General features: G+C 40.9%; 1 protein-coding gene across 1 annotated transcript in view; it reads right to left on the bottom strand.

Moving 5' to 3' along the window:
• ZNF827 (zinc finger protein 827) overlaps positions 1-21,566 on the bottom strand; it is a 154,510-nt gene that overhangs the window by 22,648 nt on the left and 110,296 nt on the right. Inside the window, 1 exon segment of the mRNA XM_032224027.1 lies at positions 19,971-20,071. Within this exon segment, the coding sequence (XP_032079918.1) occupies positions 19,971-20,071 (101 nt within the window).

The raw sequence follows: 21,566 nt of genomic DNA, 5'->3' as shown, positions 1-21,566 counted from the left end.
TTAATTCATCGAAGCATTATTTTTCAAGGACTTGTTTATCATCCTTTTCTCCTGTCCTTATACAATTTTGAGTTTATAATCAGCTAATAATTAAGTTGTTTCAAATGGTCAAGTGTAAAAGTTAATACTGCATATAAATTCATACTATTGATGTAGGTTCATCTTACTAATATGTACTCATAGCTAATGCTATCTTCCTTGGTAAGAAACAAATCTTCCTGTTAAACTAGGAAGTAAATATAATGATCGAAATAGTATATGAACTTACTGAATTCCAGCTTTTTGCATTCTTTTTACTTTAATTCTTTTCTTTTTAATGGAGAAAAAAAGATAATTCAAAATTGGAAGCTTTTTTGTCCCCATATATTTTGTGACTAGTGGAGAAATAATATTAAAAGGACTGGAAGTTGAGTCATGGCAACTGGACTTATATTCTTGTTGGTTTGAAACATTAAGAAACTTTTCAGATTGAGGAAGTTGGTTTGGGGAATCTGAGTAGCAGACAGGTCGTTGGAATGTACCAACTCCCAAAATACTTAGGGGTCATTAAGTGTAGCCTTGCTGGTGAACCTGTGAAGTGGTTTAATTTTACTGGGGACTGATGAGAGAGCAGCATAAGAAATGCCTAATCAGATTCCAGCTAACCAACTTGCACAGTTTGAAGAAACTACTTGGATAAGCAGCAAAACATTTCAACAATTTGCCATGACTCAGCTTCCGGACAACTCTGCCTGGATAGCTGACAATCTTCACTGACAACATTGAAAGGTGGTAGCTGAATAGCATTTTGGATAGAAAAATAGTGTTTTTATGAAATGTGTATTTGTGAAAAACACATTGAAAAAAGTAAGTTGGAATTCTTTGCAAACAAATAAGAAGAGAGAGTTCTAAAAAGAATTAACCTTAGTAGAGGTATTGTATGTCCTAGGCCAGAAGTGGGGAATGATGGCCCCTTTATGACTTGTGAACTTCAACTCCCAGAATTCCCAAGCCGCATGGCTCAGGAACTCTGGGAGTTGAAGTCCACAAGAGAAGAACCATGGTTCCCCACCCATCCTAGGCCTATATCACCAGTCACATTTAAAGCCAAATACACCCAATCAAACATACTGTATGTGTTGCCATTCTGCTTGGTAATTTCTAACTGTGCTACTATTTTACTAAGACTAATAAAATGATCAAGTATCTAGTGCACTACAATAACATATATTACTGTACAGGAAGTGGATAGACATATTATAAATACTTCAGCTAAGTATGATCAGATATATATGTCCATATATCTTCCCTATATTATAATAATGAGACCACAAACAACAATTGTTATCCATATGAAACCAAGTTCCCTCTCATCATTCTGTTTCACTTGCATGCATGCGTGTCTGACCTATTGGGAAGCACTCTTTTTTGTATAAAGCCACAGCAATCTGGATAGATTACCAGTCAAAGAAAATACTGTATAAGCGAATTACTGTGATTAATTCAAGCAAGACCTGAAAGCTAGCTTAACTGAGCAACAAACAGCTACTCAGTCATTATCACAGGCTACTTATTATAAGCCCCATCTCTCAGAAAAGCCATGGTTCATACAGCACTTGAAACAACAAAAGCTTGCCACTTGACGGGTATCCTCTGGGTGCTACTATTATCTGCTATTTGTCTTACAATAATACAAATTATCTTTAATGTGTGATTAATCATGCATCTTCCAAATTAGCTCTTCTGCAAAGTTTAAAAGGCAGATGGAAAGAAATAGCTGAAGTATGTATAAAACATTTAATGTCTTTGAAATCAATTGTGAACCATTCTTTCAATTATTAGTTTTGAGTTCAAGAGGATGGTCATTTGACTTGACAGCAACGACATATGTTTTAGCAGAGCTTTTTGAGTACTTAATCGAATAGGCTTTGGACAGAAAAATATGGTAATGATTATAGGAAAATATCAAGTATAAGACAGTTCCAACAAAAGCCTTATGCTGGTACATATAGATTATGGAATATTCATGGTATAATGCATTGGTGTAATATGTGGAAATTTGCCCATTGAAATATCTAATTAAAATTTGCCTCCTTTCTCAATGGTTGCTTTCCACTGAGTATTGATGGCAGGGAAGAGATTGTGACCATTTGAGATTACTGTGAAATTTGCAGGCCTTCTTGAACTCATAGATACTACTAAAGAGTAGATGCCAGTCATTCCCAATTAGGTACCTTGTAGGCTACAAGAACCATAAAAATCTTTTCTTGTTTGGGAGGGAATAATGGGAATTGTATTTAAAAAATCTGGAAGTTACCAGCCCAGAATAGAATAAACTAAACAAATCCATCCTATTAGTTTCAAGGATCACAGGATTTCTTTTATTAATAACTGCTTTTAATACATGCTGGATTTAATACATGCTGTTTTCAGACAGAAATGAGACTAAAATTAATCATGTTGCTGTTCTTCTAGAGTCAGAAGATTTAAGTTAGTTATGATTAACCTGTCCTATTTATAAAAATACAATGACAGCATTCCTAATTTAACTTGGATCTGAACTCCTATCTTTGAATAAGGCTAGGAGATAACTGGGGTCAGTTGCTTCAAAAGAACATGTCATAAAATAGTTCAATAACTTCTACTGCCGTTTAATATAGTTCGTGCTTGCCAAATTGACAAGTGCAAGACAGCACTGTTTTACAAGCCTCCCCAATCTGGTACAAGGAAGGAAAGTCAATTTTGTACTATAGCTAGAAAATCATATATATTTCATATCACTATGAAACAGAAATCTGCTTCTGGATTTACTGGGGAAGTAAAGAGAGAGGAAAGAAATAACTTACCCAGGATATTGGTAATTTAGTTTAGAGATATAGGAACATGAAAGTAAGATAGATTTTTGAAATGAGATTCCAAGTTGTACTGGGCAAAAAAATTCAACTGTTAGGCAAAGATTCAATTCCGATGACAGATCTAAGCTCAAAACAAGGTATTACCATCAATAACCATATTATACCTGTAAAAGCCCAGTGATGATAGATATTATCTCCATGCCTGTTCAGTTTGAAGAAATCAACTATTTATTTGTTAAGATGAGGTCAAATGAACTAATGCTTTACCATAGCATCAGAAATGTGGCTAACTCTTTGGAATAAAATGTTGTTTTAGCTACCAATTCTGAAGAAATCCAGATATCATTATATACAGTATATAAAAGAAACCACTTCTTAGTTATAGCAAAACTTAAAAAAACAAAGGAAATGTTTACATCTGACTTGATATTTTCAAATTTTGTTGATGCAGATTTCAGTACCTTAAAATTCAGAATGCATTCGCAAGCCTTCCATTGTTCTTGGCCTCTACAAAGCTATATCTTGCAGTACTGTACTAATGCCAAAGCTTCTCTCCCTTCAGTGTTGTATTAGCAAATTGTATTAGTAATGTTGTATTAGCAAGTTGTGGTTGTTGTTATTGCCACATCACATATATGACACGGCTTACAAAAAAATAATTATATTAAATAGAAAATAAAACACATGACAACTGGGCATCACTCAAATAATTATCAACCCAGCCTCAGGACATAGACTTTGTTACCCACACAATCCCCAGACTTGGCCAAAAAGCCAAATTTTCAAGGCCTTATAGAAGACTGACAGGTCCAATTTAATTTTAGGGGGATGATGGCATGCACCAGGGCAGAAATGGCTCTCTTTCTAACCTTGGCAGGTGACACTGATCAGCCAACAATACTCAGAACATGTCCATTCTGTCAGATTGGTAGGCTAGGTAAAGGTAATAGGGGAAGGACTGTCCCACAAGAAACCCCTGAATGGCTTTTTAAAGTGACAATTAGCACCTTGAATTGCACAGGGAAGCCCACTAGAAGTCAAAGTTAACCTCTCTCTGATTGCAATGGGTCTTTATGATTTGCCTCTTCTATCTTCATTTGAGGGGAAATTCTCCAGTGAGGAATATCTGTTCAGCTACACAGGGATATGACCACTCATGGTATCTGGAACTTGCAACTTAGGCTGTTTCCTATATCCCATTCAAGTCTATCTGTATTATTTGATTCAAACTACAACATATTTTAATTAAACACAGCAATATGCTTCTAGATATTTCCCACATATTCAGGGTAATTTTTGAGTAAGACCTTTTGATCATGATTTGAGTGATCAAGTACTATCCTGAAGTATTAAATATTTCCATAGAGTGAACGTTATGTGTGAGATGTGTATGTGTGTAGTATATATCATTCTAGTCTTTTCATGTAGTATCAAATTGGTTACATAAAATTATTTCTAGATATATAACACATTTTAAAGTTACTGAAAAACTTTATTGCAATCATTAATCACTACGAATTATTAAAGCTATCTTCAAGAAAAGGTTCTCTTCTTCCAACTGTCTGAGTGCCTCTAATGTGTCTTGGCAATTTTAGGCAAGATGCCAGCCTTTTCATTCTATACATTGGAAGAAATCCAGCTGGGTTCAGTGAAGCCTTCAACTTGTGTACTTCCCTCCTCAGAGTGAAAGAGGAAACAGAAAACTTTTGCTTCTGTTTTCAACTGATTGAATTACTTCTGAATATTATAAGTGGCTGATGTCAAGTAATAAAATAACTCAATACAGAAACCATAGTACAGCTCTACTGTTAAAATTCCAATAATTAAAAACCATCCATAAACGGTCTATATTCAAACATGATGCAAAACTGAAGTAGGTTAAAAATGCAAGCAAACATTTTAAGTCTTTTCGTGGCTTTACAAGAGGAGGGGAGTAGAAAGAATTTTTAAAGGCTATTCCAGTATTTTTCTAATTTTGGGTCAGTTTATGGGAAACTGGCACAAAGTTAGTAAACTCCCCCCCCCCCCATACACACACACACACAAGCAAACAAACCTCAGAGGTATAATTTCCCTCAAACATTTGATTTTTCCCCTGCTTTTTTAAATCTTAATTTTTCTAACCAGTTAAAAAAAGCATTTTACATAAAAGGCATCTGATGAAGTGAGCTGTAGTCACAAAAGCTTATGCCTTTGAATGTAATCTGTTAGTTGGAAAAGTGCCACCAGATTTCTGATTGTTTACTACTATAGACCATAATGGCTCTCTTCCTACATAATTAATCTCACAAGCCTTGTTTTTTTTGGTTTTGAGCATGGATATATGTGTGTGTGTGTGTGTGTGTGTGTATACATACCTGTCATTCATATATATATATATATATATATATATATATATATATATATATATATATATATATATATATATATACACACATACATACATACATACATACATACATACATACATACATACACACACACACACACATACTTAAAGTCACAACCCCTGGTATGCCCAAGTATGGGAGGAAGGTCACACTTCCACTCTCTGTCATTAGGCTCGTCACAAGAGACCATCCAGACAGAAACCCAATATTTTTTACTGTTGCCTTTTTTGTTACATTTGTTATATTTATGCTGATAAATAAATAAAGGGAGACTAGTATAGATCTATTTCAAGCTATTTAGCTCTCATCAGCTAGCCATACCCAAGTTTTTGGGAATCGAACCTGTGCTCCATTGCCTCCCAGGCAGGGAGTTAACCTTTTGAGCTACAGAGAACGACTCCTTATCAGCCAGCCAGGGTGGGAGGTATATACTTAAAGTCACAACCCCTGGTATGCCCAAGTATGGGAGGAAGGTCACACTTCCACTCTCTGTCATTAGGCTCATCACAAGAGACCATCCAGACAGAAACCCAATATTTTTTACTGTTGCCTTTTTTGTTACATTTGTTATATTTATGCTGATAAATAAATAAAGGGAGACTAGTATAGATCTATTTCAAGCTATTTAGCTCTCATCAGCTAGCCATATGGCTAGCTGATGAGAGCTAATGGCTAGCTGATGAGAGCTAAATGGCTGCCCGACAAATGTCTTCAAAGGGGGCCCTCGTGGCCCATGCTGCCGTGGTCGCGGCACTCCTAGTCGAATGGGCTGTAATGCCTGATGGGACAGGATGTCCCGATGCCCCATAGGCCTCCACAATGGCCTGACACAGCCACTGGTCAATGGTAGCCGAAGATACCCTGGCCCCCAATGTCCAAGGTTGGAAAGACACAAACAAGGCCTCTGACCTGCGGACCCCCGCCGTCCGACGGAGATGAATCCGCAAAGCGCGACGAATGTCAAGACGGTGCCAGAGTCTCTCCCTATCACTAGAAGTCCTGGGACAAAAATCAGGCAGGATGATTTCCTGTGCTCTATGGAAGGGAGTGTTCACTTTTGGAAGAAAAGTAGAGTCAAGCCGAAGGACCACCCTATCCTGGTGAAAATGACAAAGATCCTCCTTAGATGAAAGAGCCCAGCTCCAAAATACGCCTGGCCAAAGTAATGGCCACCAGAAAGGATACCTTAAGGGACAAGAACCGCAGATGAACAGACCAGAGAGGTTTGAATGGAGGCCCCGTCAACACCCTGAGAAATAGGGGCAAATCCCATGAGGGAACATGTGTATGGGAGGAGGCCGGAGATTAGCCGCCCCTTTAAGAAACCACTTGATCAAGGGAACGTGGGAGAGGGAAGAGAACCCCACACCCCCAAGACTGAAGACAGAGCCACCACCTGACGGCACAGAGTGTTGTGTGACAGATCACCATCTAGGCCCTTCTGCAGAAAGTCCAAGACATTGGGAATAGTGGCCCTGGCAGGATCAATGCCAAGAGGGGAATACCACTGAATGAAAGCACACCAGGTGGAGTTGTAAATCCGGGTCATCGAGGGACGCCTAGAAGCCTTGAGGGTGTGAATGACCCCGGAAGACAAGTTCGCTCTCCTTAGGAGCTGCTGTTCAAGAGCCAGGCGGTCAGATGGAGCCACTGGGGATCTGGGTGAACCAGGACCCCCTGGTGCAAGACGACCTCCTCCTGCCGAATCCTCCATGGAGGAGCCACTGAGAGCTGGACCAGGTGCGTGAACCAGGGTCTCCTGGGCCAATAAGGGGCCACAACGGAGACTAGTGCCTTCTCCACTACCACCTTCCTGAGGGTCCCTGGAATGAGCAGACCTGGAGGCCACCTGCTCCTGAGGGCGTCCGTGCCCTCTGCCACCCGGGACAGAAACTGGGTGGAGAACCGAGGCAACTGCGCATTTGCCGGAGTGGCAAAGAGGTCCACTAGCGGGGTGCCAAACCGCTGACATATCCCCTGAAACAAGGACAGGTGAAGTTGCCACTCACCATTGTCTGGAGTTGCCCGACTCAGCCAGTCCGCCTGGTGGTTGGACAGGCCGGAGATGTGCTCTGACACCAAGGACGACAGGTGCCTCTCCGCCCAGGTGCCGAGTCGCAGGGCCTCTAACCAGAGAGCCCGAGAGTGGGTTCCCCCCTGACGATTTATGTGGGCCTTGGCGGCCACATTGTCCATCAGGAGAAGCACGTGATGGCCCTCCAATGAGGTCCGGAAGTGTAACAGGGCCAGGCGAGCAGCCTTCCGTTCCAACCAATTTATATTGTGTCAGAGATCTGAAGCTGTCCACCTGTCCTGTGCCAAGCGAGAACCCACCAGGGCTCCCCAACCGAACAGGCTCGTGTCCGTGGTCACAGTCACTCTGTCCAGTTCCCAGAAGCAGCAGCCCCATTGAATGGCCGGGGATAGCCACCACCTGAGGGAAACCTTGACCCCCACTGAGAGGCAGAGGGGTCGAAGGGAGTTGATCATCCTTCCCCTTTGGAAAGGGATGAGTTCCCACTGAAGGGGTTGGAGATGGAGCCTGGCCCACGGAACTATCCCTATACAAAAGACCATCTTGCCCAACAACTGCGACAACGTGAAGACCGAAACTGACCAACTTCTGTGTACCCTTTCTGTCAACAGACGTAGGCTCGTTTGACGGTCTGGGGACAGATGAACCACCCCCAACACCGAGTCTATGACCGTCTCCAGCTGAAGAATGCTCGTGGATGGAGACAGGTGGCTCTTTGGAAAGTTCACTGACAACCCCAGGGCCTGAAGACTCCGAATAGTAAGCTGAAGGTCCGCTATCGCTCGGGGAAGGGACCCCGCATGAACCAAGACATCATCCAGGTAGCATTGGAGCCTTATCGGGATGGAATGGAGATGAGCCGCCAGAGCCGCCAGCACCTCCGTAAACGTGTGTGGGGCGGAAGCGAACCCAAAGGGAAGAGCCCGGTAGTGGTAATGGAGCTCCCCGTGGGAAAATCTCAAAAACCTGTGATGAGCCAGGAAAATTGGAATATGAGGTAGGCCTCTGTCAGGTCTATCGATGCTAAGAAATCCCCCTTTCGGATGCCCTAAAGGATAGACTTGAGGGAGGACATCTTGAAGCGTCTGTAAACCAAGAAGCGATTCAGGCGCTTGAGGTCCAGAATTGTCCTCCAGCCCCCCGAACTCTTCGGGACCACAAACAAGTTGGAGTAGTGGCCCGGCCCCCTTTCTCCCCAGGGAATTACCTCCACCACCTGAATGTCGAGAAGGTGTTTTATGGCCTGATCCAGGATGGAGGAAACAACCGGAAGAGGTTCGGGTGTGGGGGTGGAGAGAAACTCTAACCTGAGGCCTTGACAAACTGTGGACCTGACCCAGGCGTCTGACATGATCTCGTCCCATTGATCCACATAGAGGAGCAGATGGCCACCTATGGGACGACTCGGGTTCTAGTCACTTCCCTCTGTGGTAAGGGAGACCACCGCTACCTCGAAAGGGCCGCCGTGACTGGTGCTGGAACCTGCCCCTGTCCTGGTAGGATGACCTGGAACACTGCCTGTCGGACTTGAAACAGGAGAAATGTTGGTGATGGTCATAGTCAGGAGCCCTATAAGATTGTCTACGATAAGGATGAGACTGCGCCTCGGGCTTTTTGGCGTTGGATTGGAGGACCTTTTTCTTGTTCTTATTCTCAACGAGAATAGGGTCGAGAGCCTCCCCAAATAGATTGGGGCCCTTAAAGGTGGCAGCCACCAGATTCCACTTGGCCTTGTTATCCATCTGCCAATTCCTAAGCCACAAGAGATGGCGGGAGGTAACTGAGGTGGCTAATGCGCTGGACACAAACTTGACCGTGTCCAGAGTCGCATCCACCGAGAATTGGGAGGCAGCAATGACTTTAGTCAGATCCTGGTGGAGCTGCTCATCCTGGATCAGAATGCGATCCTGGAGCTGGTGCAGCCACATGATGGTAGTACGGTTGAAATAAGAGGCTGCCGCCACAAACTTTATGGCCCATGCAGTGGCATTGAAATTTTTCTGTAGGGTAAGCTCAGTGCGCTTATCCTCAGGTTTTAACTTATCCGCTGCATCCCCGGACACCACCGGGGACGAAGAAACCAAAGTAGCAATGGGAATGTCAATAATGGGTAACTGGATGGCCTGGGCAAAGGCCTGTTCCACATTGTAGAAGCGGCGGTCATTGCTTCCCGGATTAGAAAAATTAGAAGGGCAGGCCCACTGGTTGGTCAGAACCTCCATGAACAAGGGGGGAGCAGGAATCTCTTCCTTGTTCATAGCTATGTTGGAAAACATGGCCATGTCTGGGTCTTTAGGCGGAGGTACCGTGGGATCCCCCATCCCAATCTTTGCGGTCTTCCTCGCCTTGTCAGGAGAGTCTTGAACATGGCTGGGGAAAACAGGCTTGAGGAAGAAGGAGGATCGGGAGGGGCCACATCCTCGTCCTCCGAAAAACCCATATCATGAGGGTTCTCTTCCCCATGACCGAGGCCTCGCTAACCATGGATGGGGAGAAAGCCCTATACTGGTGTCAGCCTGGCCCCCCTTGCAACCTAGAAGAATGGGAGCTCCTGTCCCGCTGGGCAATCCCTTGCGAAATGACTGCAGAAATAAGCTGCTTAATACCTTCAGGAAGGTGTCCAGATCCTCCATGTCCCCATAAGAAGTGCTAGCCCCTGAGGTGCCAACCTGCGCAAAGAACGAGGCCTCCTAGATGTCCCCTCCAAGGGGTCCGCATAACTGTTCCTTGCCAAACGTGGGGAAGCTGCAGGGGAAGGGGAAGGAGACCTCTTTTGCCTGGAGTAGCTGCGGGATCTGGCCGGGGAGCCAGAGGAAGAAGAAGGGCTGAAACCTCAAGGCGAAGAATGCCCAGAAGGGGGCCTGATTGGTGACCTGGACTTGCTAGTAGAGGCAGGTCTAGCAGACTTGGCCTGCCTCTCAGCCCTGGTGAAAGTCTTTTTGAGCACCTTGTGCCTCCTTCCTTGTGGAGGCTCTAGAGGGCTGCTGGGCTGCTAGGGGCCTTGCCAGGGGCTCCCCAGGACTGGGTCCCAACTCCGGACCTACTACTCCTCCCAATGGGCCTTCTGCCTGTCCTGGGGGATTCCTGATCCCTCCTCCATACTCCCCACTTACGTGTCCTGGAAGGTGCGGAGGAAGAGCAGGCCTCTGTAGCCCCACTGGAGCCTGGGCCTCCAAAGGCAAGCAGTTGGGGTAGGCCGATCACCCCCGGCCTGGGCCTCCCAATGGTCGCGCGACTGAGAAAGGCCTAGTGTAAAAATGGCTGCCAGAGCTCACCAATGGCTGGCATGGCAAAAACAGGAGCCGAAATTAACAGTAACGGGCACGCCTGACTAAACGAGCTGTGTGCTCCGCAATCCAGGAGGGCCCTGCGGCACAAAGGCTTGCAACTCAGGCTGCGATGGCTCTTTAAGCGCAGCGTGCAGCAGCCCTCTGAATGCAAATGCCGGCTCCGCAACCTTGTGGGCACCTCGTGGCGCTAGTGGAGCTTCCTGCTGGCCCTGCCGAAGAACCACGCCCCCCACAACAGCTGCTCTGGAGCACAACACCCCTGCTATCCCAGGGATAGGTCTGAGGCTCCGGGCCCATGGATGGGAGGGCCAGAGCGCCCCACAGGGCCCTCCCCCACCGCCGGAGGCAGAAAAGACTGACCCCTGGGCCGCAGCTACAAGGAAATTTAAAGTAAATTTAAATAAATTTAAATTGTCCAATTGAACCGAATACAGTAGCCATTGAATCAAAATTAGGGTGGGGGGGATTCACACTATGTCTCTACTCACAACTCAAGCAGTGCTTGGACCAAGAAACTGAGAGGAAACTGGGCTAGAAAGGCAGGAAGGAGCATTTACGAAGTTTTACTCTTAGTCTTGGACCAATCAGGCTTTGAGAATACTCACACGTGACCACTCCCTCTCTTCCACTGGAAAACCAGCACTCCACACACCCCCACCAAGATTTATAGAAAGACGACAGCTCCAGCCACAAAAACACCAGCCTGAGGATGGCAAGTGAGACCTCGCCGAAACTTTGCCAAGACAATCTCAATCTTACACGGGAAAAGACCTGAATACAAGACAGTGCGCGCACGCGCGCGCGTGCACACACACACACACAAACTGCCACCAACTGTGAAAATGCTTCAGATTCAAAAGCAAAAAAAGGCTTCAAAAGACTCAGGAACATACATGACATGTGTTTGCAATTCCTTAAACAAAATGTATTTTAAAGGTCACCATCTTAAGTATTGCATTTCAGTGTTTGTGTCAGTGCAAATGGAAACACACTATCATCTTTTCTGCTGCTAGAGAAGTAGCTGCTTCTAATCACAAGCTGTGTACAGAGGCAGTGTTTAATGCTAACCTAAGATTCTTTTCTCCTTTAACTAAATATACAGTACCTCACCACAAACTATCAATATGCTTGCGTTGCAGTATCCAGCCTAGAAAGTAAGAGTCATCCTTTTGATTTCCAAATCCATGGATCATTTCTGGTAGTTGTTAAGAATTCAGTCATATGTCCAAGTCTTTCCAGCTAATATAAAATTGTAGTGAAGTTTCTGCTGACCTTTATATTTCAAAGTGAATCTGTACTTCTTTCTCCTTATTTGATTTTTCTTAATATCTTTTGAGTCTTCATTATGTTTAATTCTTTTGTCTGCTTTCACTGAAATTTATTTAGTGTTCCTGGGGGATCCCACTTCATCACCATTATATTTATAAAAAATATAATGCCTTTTTTTCAGGTGCATAGGAATACAAGATATCCATTATTTTCTCTGAACAGCCACTATGGACTGTTTGCCTATTTAGTTTGTATTATTTACCAGTACTTAGTCTGACAGAATCTGATTGGGCTCTCAGTAGTTTTTTTTTCATTATCCTAGTACTTGATTTTTCACAAAGCAAGTCCTGGATCTATTACCAAGAAATGCATGTTTTAATTCCATGTCATTCCAATGTCAAGTTGTTTTTCTATTAGTTTGAAAATGTTTATTTTATTTTATTTACATCTTTTAATCTGTTCCAATCAAATCAACCCTGAACAGGATATGATCCCCCAATTCAATAAGTAAGTGTTTTTCTGGTGGGACAGGTCTATCAGGGCAACCTATGGGATGGAGCATATTGCTTCCACTTTCGCCTTAGGTTAAAAACATACACGATATAATGACTGTATCTAGCCAGGACTCTAAAGTTCTGCTTGTTACAGATTATGGAAATTTCAGCTCTAGTAGAAAACAGGTTGAGAAAGTCTGGCCCAAAGGTCTGGCATTCAAAGATAAAATAGACCACGCCAAAGTTACATTAACATTTAAAAATTAAAGTTATTGTTAAATCAGCATTTTAACAGTGTTTCTTCCCCCAGTGATCCCTCCAACAAGATTCCTCAAGTTTACAAGATATCATTTAACTCACAGGCCAAATCATTCCAACCAGTTCAGTCCTTGTTGTTTGGCACATACTCAAGTAAACTTGCTTCTTTGCAATTCAGTATTCTTATTTTTGCCAGAATATTCCAGCAAATCTATGTCAGAGCTAAACTAAGCTAGAAATGGTGGCAGAATTACTTTTAACATGAGCAGCCTCTTACAATAAAATAGCAGAGTTGGAAGGGACCTTGGAGGTCTTCTAGTCCAACCTCGGCAGGAAACCCTATACCGTTTCAGACAAATGGCTATCCAACATCTTCTTAAAGACTTCCACTGTTGGGACATTCACAACTTCTGGAGGCAAGCTGTTCCACTGATTAATTGTTCTAACTGTCAGGAAATTTCTCCTCAGATCTAAGTTGCTTCTCTCCTTGATTAGTTTCCACCCATTGCTTCTTGTTCTACCCTCAGGTGCCTTAGAAAATAGTTTGACTCCCTCTTCTTTGTGGCAACCCCTGAGATATTGGAACACTGCTCTTTCTTGCTATCATACATTTGCATTTTATTATTACTGGCACTGTCATATTCCTGTGTGATGTCCTCAAGATGCTGCCTCATGGATTGAAAGAATACCTCCCACTTGGTTTGTAAGTGCTTCATTTTTACTTTCTTTTCAATCTAAGTGTCAGCACTATACTGTCATTTTTCTTACTGACGGTCATGAGTGAAATGTTTTCTAAGGTGCTGGAGGCTTTTAATATTAGCCTCAGTTCTAATGTAAATTTATTTTATGAAAATTAAGTTCTATTAAATTGCTTGGTGAAAATGTCAACTCGGCATGTTGGCATAAGCTACAGCACTGAGTCCTCTCACTTGACTTTTCTGGATAGCAAGGACTGCTAAAAAAACCTGGGCTTTTCTCTGCTCTAATTATGAAATAAGATGTTTGGTCCTATTATCAACAGTGACAACTTTTAAAGAGCAAAAAAATATTAATGGACATTTTTTACAACAAAATGTTAGAAATACTAGAGATCAGTACTGGAGAACAAGAAATGAGCCAAATAAATACAGAATTAAAACTGTGGACCCTGTTGTACTAGTTAATGACTACACTTATAAAAATCTGAAATATGATTTTTGTCAATATCTTCATTTTTTAAAATCAACCTAACATAAATATAAAAGTTACTAGATAGCCATATCTAGTATGGCTATGCCGTCCTGTGTTTAGACTGAAAGCACATACGTGTCCAGGTCATGCAGCACCTGCTAATAACTCTTTAAAGCAACTGTATCTTTTCCTGGAATTGTACAGCTCCATTCATAGCTATGGAACAAGCTGTGGTAATATGTATTTAATTTAACAAGATGTTAAAAGATGTTTCATGTTTGCCCACACATGTTCTAAAATACACTATATTGCCAAAAGTATTCGCTCACCCATCCACATAATCAGAATCAGTTGTGAGTGAATTCTTTTGGCAATATAGTGTATGTTTAAATTCAAGGCTATCTAAAATTATAAAGCAACTAGATGGGTCAGGTTTAAGGTGACCAGATTTTCAGATTGGTAAAGAGGGACACCATTGACCAGAGGGGCGGGGGGGGGGGGCTTGATTAAAAATTTTATATTTTGTCAAAAGGTCACACAAGGCGGATTACATGACCCCAGGACACTGAAAGCATCATAAATATGAATCTGTTGCCAAACATCAAAATTTTGATCACATGACCATGAGGATGCTGCAACAGTTGCTAAGTATGAAAAATGGTCACTAAGTGTGAAAAATGCTCATCAGTCACTTTTTTTCAATGCCATTGTAGCTTTGGTCACTAAATGATCTGTTTGAAAGCTAAAGCTAGCTTGCATTATAATGCCTTATGCTAGCTTACATTTTCAAGAGAGAGAAGCTAAACTCCTTATTAGAATTGAAATAGAAATGAGTAGAGTAGAGTAGAGTAGAGTAGAGTAGAGTAGAGTACAATAGTTTATTAGCCAAGTGTGATTGGACACACAAGGAATTTGTCTTCGGTGTATATAAAAAAATAAAATAGAATACATTCATCAAGAATCATAAGCTACAACACTTAGTGATAGTCTCTCTCTCTCTCTCTCTCACACACACACACACACACACAAACACACACACACACACACACACACACAAACACACACACTCCTCCTCTGGATTCAATGGGACTTTTAGAAAATCCCCCCTCCATGCACACACTCCCTCTTTCTCTCTCTCTCTCCCCTCCTCTGGATTCAATGGGGTTTAGAAAATCTCCCCTCCGTGCACACACACCCTCTTTCTCTCTCTCTCTCTCTCCCCCCTCCTCTGGATTCAATGGGTTTAGAAAGTCCCCCCTCCGTGCACACACTCCCTCTTTCTCTCTCTCTCTCTCTCTCTTCCGTCCGCTGGATTCAATGGGACGTTTCCCCCCTCTGTGCACACACTCCCTCTTTCTCTCTCTCTCTCTCTCTCTCTCTCTCCCCTCCTCTGGATTCAATGGGGTTTAGAAAATCCCCCCTCCGTGGACACACTCCCTCTTTCTCTCTCTCCCCCCTCCTCTGGATTCAATGGGGTTTAGAAAATCCCCCCTCCGTGCACACACTCCCTCTTTCTCTCTCCCCCTCTTCTGGATTCAATGGGACATTTCCCCCCTCTGTGCACACACTCCCTCTTTCTCTCTCTCTCTCTCTCTCTCTCCCCTCCTCAGGATTCAATGGGGTTTAGAAAATCCTCCCTCCTCACACACTCCTTCATCCTCTTTCTCCCCTCTTTCTGGATTCGCTCCGAAGTTTTTAAAATTACCTCTTCTGTAGAGACCAGGTTATCAGCCAGGTGAGACATACGCTGTGTTTCTATGGCACAGTAATCCCCTCCTCAAACAACACGCAATGCCAATTTAGAAGCCCCGAGCAGCCGAGGCGAAGCAGCAGTCCGGGGCGGGGGTGGGGCTGAGCTTGGACAGCCTCGGAGGCAGCTGTTAGCTAGCTCCGAGAGAGAGAGGAAGAGAGAGGGGGGAGGGAGGGGCTGCTCAAAGCAACAGAAAAAGAAAAAATCTGTGAGGGAAGTCCGCGGTCTTCACATGGAGTAAGTCTTCTCCTCCCTCAGCCATTGGCAACAGTTCCCAGGGACGCACGGGCGGGAATGCGCTCGTCTTGAAGAATATATGCTCCCAGTTGCTAGGACAGCCTCGGCGGCTGGAGGCTTTTTCATAACTTTAAAAAAAATCGGGACTTAAAAAAAAAAAACCGGGACGCGGGAAAAATTGTGAAAAAGCGTGACTATCCTGCCAAAAGTGGGACATCTGGTCACCTTAGTCAGGTTCATCTAAGCACATCCTAAATATGTATGAAAGATCATGTCTCACCCCTCCCAACTGATACATCTTATGCTTATTTTGTATAATTAACAATCTGGGCTGTCCCTCCTGAGATATATTATAGCAGCTAATTCTTCTATTTTCTTTGCTTCTACAAAAATATTAATATTCCACAGCTACTACTAAGTTTTGCTTATAATCACACAGGGACTTTCCTCTGATGAGAATGAATCATTTGAATCTTCTTCAGTCTGGACTCTTCTCCACAGAAATCCTGTTTTCCTTCCTATTTTCTTCTTTCCTGATAGAATGGGAATTCTTGATTGGTCCTCTAATCCTACCCCTCCTCCTCTTTTACATTTTCCCACAAGTATAGGATCCACTTTTTTTCAGATCAACTGAGTGTTCATCCATTGCTTGTGACAGGAATTGACCAACCATCTTGTCATCCAAGCCTGACTCATAAGAGGAGAGTCACTGGCCCAAAATCACCCAGTAATGTCTAAAACAGGCCTGGAACCAGAGGTAGTATTCAGAAGGTTCTGACAGTTATAGAGAAGCGGTAGCAGAAATTTGGGGTAGTTCAGAGAACTGGTAAATACCACCTCTGACTGGCCCCACCCCCCATCTATTTGCCTTCCGAGTCCCAGCTGTTCGGGAGGAAAAGGGGATTTTGCAATAGTTTTCCCCTGCCATGCCTACCAAGCCATGCCACACCCACAGAACCAGTAGTAACATAGTAACATTTTTTGAATCCCACTATTGCCTGGAACCCACAGTCTCATGGTTTCTAGCCTGGTGTTTTAATCACTAGACCATACTGGTTCTCTTGTCCATTAATCCTACGATCTTTATAAATAAGGGAAAATGCATATTGTAGGAATCCTAATTTTGCTTATTGGCAAAATATTAGGAGAGCGAATTGGGTTGTTTTAGCCAATACTGACTCCCCTCCCAATTTCCTGAAATTTTCATGTTTGCAGGATTACAAAAGAATAAACAAAACCAAAACAAAACAAACATTGCAAATAGTAATCAGGTAGAAAGCCTTAACTCTGCAATTCTGTTAACACCGAATTATGACTGATGACTATAAATTGATCTAATATAATAATGCTTTGTTAGTGTATTTGAAAGGCCCACCTTAATTGTATATTAATCTTCCATATTTGTAAGAAACATGAATTAAAATCAATATTAATCACTGCACTGCTACTATCTAGATAAATATTTAAAGGGGGGAAATGAAGACAATACTTTTGCCCCACCTAGCATCAGGAGGTAAAAAGGTCTGGAAAATGCCAGGCCCATGTTGCAGCTGTGCAATGTTTCTTTATTTCACTGGCATGAAAACAGGACTTGACTTGGAAAGTGAAAAAATTTGGCAAATGGCTGCAAACTGATCATCTTCCTTCCATGTCTCTCAAAATAGCCTCATTTGGAGGCACTGAGTCCGGAACCTATTGCTGAATATGGTAATTAGACCAATGTTTGTCAATCTTGGCAACTTTAAGATGCATAGATTTCAATTCCCAGAAATCCCCATGGCTGCTGGGGAATTCTGGATATTGAAGTCCACACATATTAAAATTGCTAAGGTTGAGAAACATTGGCCTAGAAAAATAAAATGCAGTTTCTGCATCACCATGCAAAGATACTTTGCTTTAGGTCCCTCAAACTGAGTACTAACAGTAGTCGTGCCAGAACTTCAGATGCTGTTTTCTTTACTTAAATGTTTCATATATTGGTCAGTATCATGATGCCATTGGGCATCTTAAATTGTGTCACAAAAATTACTACACAGCTTACCATTTTTCTATTTCTGCCCTTCCAGACGGTGCATATGTGAACTTTTCTAATGCCAGATTTTAGCTGCATCTTACTGAGATATTTCTCATTTCTGACACAAAGTTGGAAGCTGAAGTGTGCAAAATGTTTTGAATTTATAATGTTCTGTTTTGAATTCAAAACAGCCATTTCAAGTTTAAACAGTTGTTTTATGTTAGAAACTGCTCTGAATGACTGAGCTCTATTTAAGGCATAAAACACAGAATGGCAAGGACAACCAGTTCCAAATAAAATGACTATTTCAAATTTGAAACTTTTCAGATTCAAAATGTTTTCCATTCTTCTAGCTTGAAGCCCTTGGATATGTCATTTGTATTCTTTATTTCATAGATAAGAATCTAATTTACTTATTTATTAGTTTTGTTTATTTATTAAATTTGTATGCCCCAGGATCATTCTGATTCCTGGCCCCTTAAAACAAAATAAAATAGATTAAAAACATCTAGTATAAGAAAAAAAAATAAGTATAAAAAATCTCCATGACAAGAAAAGGAGAAAAATATTATTTTAATTAAAACCTTCAGAATATCAGTGCCTAGAATATCTAAAAATTCCAAAGCAAAGCCAATAGTAAGGAATAGGAATAAAAAGTGAAATAAAGAAAATGATGATAGTTATATTGGAACAATTCTGTATTTGCTGGCTTCCCAAAAACATTACTTGTGGGAACCAATCTGAGTTCTAGAGGGAATATTTCAAAGTATAGGCACCATGAATGAACAGTAATGCTTTCTAGTCTCCATCCTTTACCTCACATAATTTCTACTTTTTAGCTTATTTTCTTGTTGGACACAGAAGGGCCAGGGGCAAAACAAGGAAAATGTGAAGATAAGAAATACTATGCTCACTAATATAGCTCTGTTTTCCCTGAATTTTCTAATACATAATACAGGTAGCTGACTTACAATAACAAAATTTGTGTTGCTAAGTAAGACTTTTGTTAAGTGAATTTTGACCCATTTTGCAACCTTTCCTGCCATAGTTGTTAAGTGAATCATTGCAATTGTTAAGTTAGTAATGACACAGCTGTGAAGTGATTCTGGTTTCTCCATTGACTTTGCTTCTCAGAAGGTTGAAAAGGGGATCAAATGACACTACCACTGTTATAAATATGAGACAGTTACCTACTATGTGAATTTTATCAAGTGACCATGGAGATGCTGCAACTGTTGAAAAATGGTCATAACTCACTTTTTTTCCAGTGACATTGTAACTTTGAACAGTCACCAAATAAACTGTTGTAAGTCAAGGACTAGCTGTATTTAAATTTTTAGACAGGTTTTTCTCTTAGCTATGGCCAAACAGCAAGAAAACAATGGCTAGTGTTTGAGTATATTCTTTCTCTCAGTCATGTATGCCTTTTGGATAAATATGAAAGGTGACTAAACCAGATTATGACTAGATTTATGTTTTACCCATGCTTCAAAATGGAGTTAATAGCAATTGCAAACAATATTAAATCTTAATAGAATCTTAAATAGCATGGCATCCATAATACTTTATTTCTGCAAAGTGGTGTTCTCACACTGTTCCACACTGCAACAATAAAAGAATAAACTAAATCTTTCAGGAGCTGCAAGAGATTCTAAAGATCTGTGTTAGCTTGGTTAACCTTGGATGCAGGAAACACTAGCAGGACTACTAAATATTTTATGGATTAAATTATCCTGGCCAATATGCCCAACCAAAGCCCAGTTTAATACAAACATATTCTATGGAATCTAATCTAAATGGTAACTATGGCTTCGTGCAATGTACACTTGAACCAGACAATTTTTATTCGGTCATGACAATATTGCAATTGAATCAATCAATCAATCAATCAATCAAACTATCTATCCTATCCCAGAAAAACAATCCAGAAAAATAAAATAATTGTTATGGAGCAACATTCTTCCCAGCATTCTAATTAGGAAATCTCTAATTAACATTCTTTTTTACATTTTATCCTAGAATTGATATATTAGTGATAATGCCATTCTCTCCATGCAATTAATCATTCTTTTTTCTCAACTCCCCAACACATTTTAACTAATAACAATACTTGCTAAACCAAGTAAAAACCAACAGACTATTTTTACTTGACATATTACATCATGTTTAGCATTTTTTACCATAATATCTGAAACATGGTGTTACTATAGTATCATTAATGTTCCATACCTAGAACTGATGTCCTTCCCTGAACAGCACTCTCATTAGACAGATCTTTTGAGTTCGAAGTGAATGGTGATTGTCTAAAAGTATCTTCAGAAAAAAATGGGCTGAGGAAAAATGATTTTTAAAACAGAAATATATGTTAATTACTAAATAAATCCTATTAATGCACAATTGTATCACATGGTGCATTTGATTAGAATTTTATGGTTTAGAGGTATCCAAAATTGAAAACATGTTTTGGATAAACTTTTGCAACAATTATTATAAAATAATATTATGAAATTCAATCCTAAATGCTGTCTAAAATATTTTGAAAATAATTCAAAACAAGCCAACCCACCGTTAAAAGAATTTAATTTTACTGCCAACATCTCAAGGTATTCTCAATATAACTCTGGAGTATTGTTCAGAAAAGTAGTATTAGTGGGCTGCACACTCAGTTATGTTTGTGTAGTAGAGGAATTTCAGGACATATGGCAGTTTATATGAGGTTTATAGAGCACTACACTGCAAAGACATACTATATATACCAGAAGCAGGTTCCAGCTAAGTAATTCAGTTGGTCTGGATAAAGTAAAAGTTAGTATGAAGACTGACACTACTGTCTTAATATTGTTTTATGTGAAGCACGTTTATTTCTAATATAACCTTTAATAAGCAGCTAATATTTTTTTGAAAAAGTATTTGTAATTAAGGAATCATTTGAAGCTCAGTTATTTCCCTCCTCTTTGGCTGAGCCAACACATTCTGTCTGTGCTTAAGGAACCTGTTTGGTAGTGATAGTACTATTAGCACTCCCAGTTTCTTATAGCTTGTTTAAATTTTATAACATATAATAATGCTATTATTAATGCTAGTACTACCTGAATGGCTTGTTTAAATAATAAGCACCTGTCTTAATTTACTAGCTAATTTCCATATAGACAATAAAAGCAATTGTTTAAGGTCAATACAACAAGTCAAAGTGAGCTCTTGCCTGATTATTGAATGATAAATTCAAAGGAAGGAATACAATTTGGAAAAAGATTACAATGTCATTTGAATGTAAATAGGTGAGCATTATCTCAAAAGGACTTGCACATGATTTTCCATGTATTTGATTTCCCCCCCCCTCATGATTGCAATCCATCTAAATGCCTTTTTTGAAGATCCAAGAGGCATGATTGTAATTTTACGAATGGCAAACACTGTAATTTTTTGAAATGGGATCTTAACTAATTTAATAGGTCAGTCCAGAAAAATAATCTTGCAGTATCATTTATTTAGCAGCTAAAGGCAATTTGGACCCATTTCTTTTCTGCCTTCCAAAAATTCTTCTTGGCTGCACCATCATTACTGTCCCTCTGTACAGAGGTTGAAGGTGCTTACTTTTAGATTATAATGACTAATTTCAATATGAGTCTTTTCAGAGTCACCTGAGAGCAACTTCTTAACTTGTTGGATTAAATAAGGTAAAAAATTTGATATCATACTCAGGGTTTTTTTTTTTTTTTTTTGCCAAGCTGAACAAGTAGGATTTTAGGAAGAAATCTGAGAAATCATGCCAAGTTAAAACAAAAATTCTCAACAACCACATATCTATTTTTTCTTAATTAATTG

The sequence above is a fragment of the Thamnophis elegans genome, chromosome 9 (genome assembly GCF_009769535.1).
Source record: "Thamnophis elegans isolate rThaEle1 chromosome 9, rThaEle1.pri, whole genome shotgun sequence".
In the NCBI taxonomy this organism is placed as follows: Eukaryota; Metazoa; Chordata; class Lepidosauria; order Squamata; family Colubridae; genus Thamnophis; species Thamnophis elegans.
The sequence above is the reverse complement of the archived record's forward strand: the minus strand, read 5'-3'. Positions and strand labels throughout refer to the sequence as shown.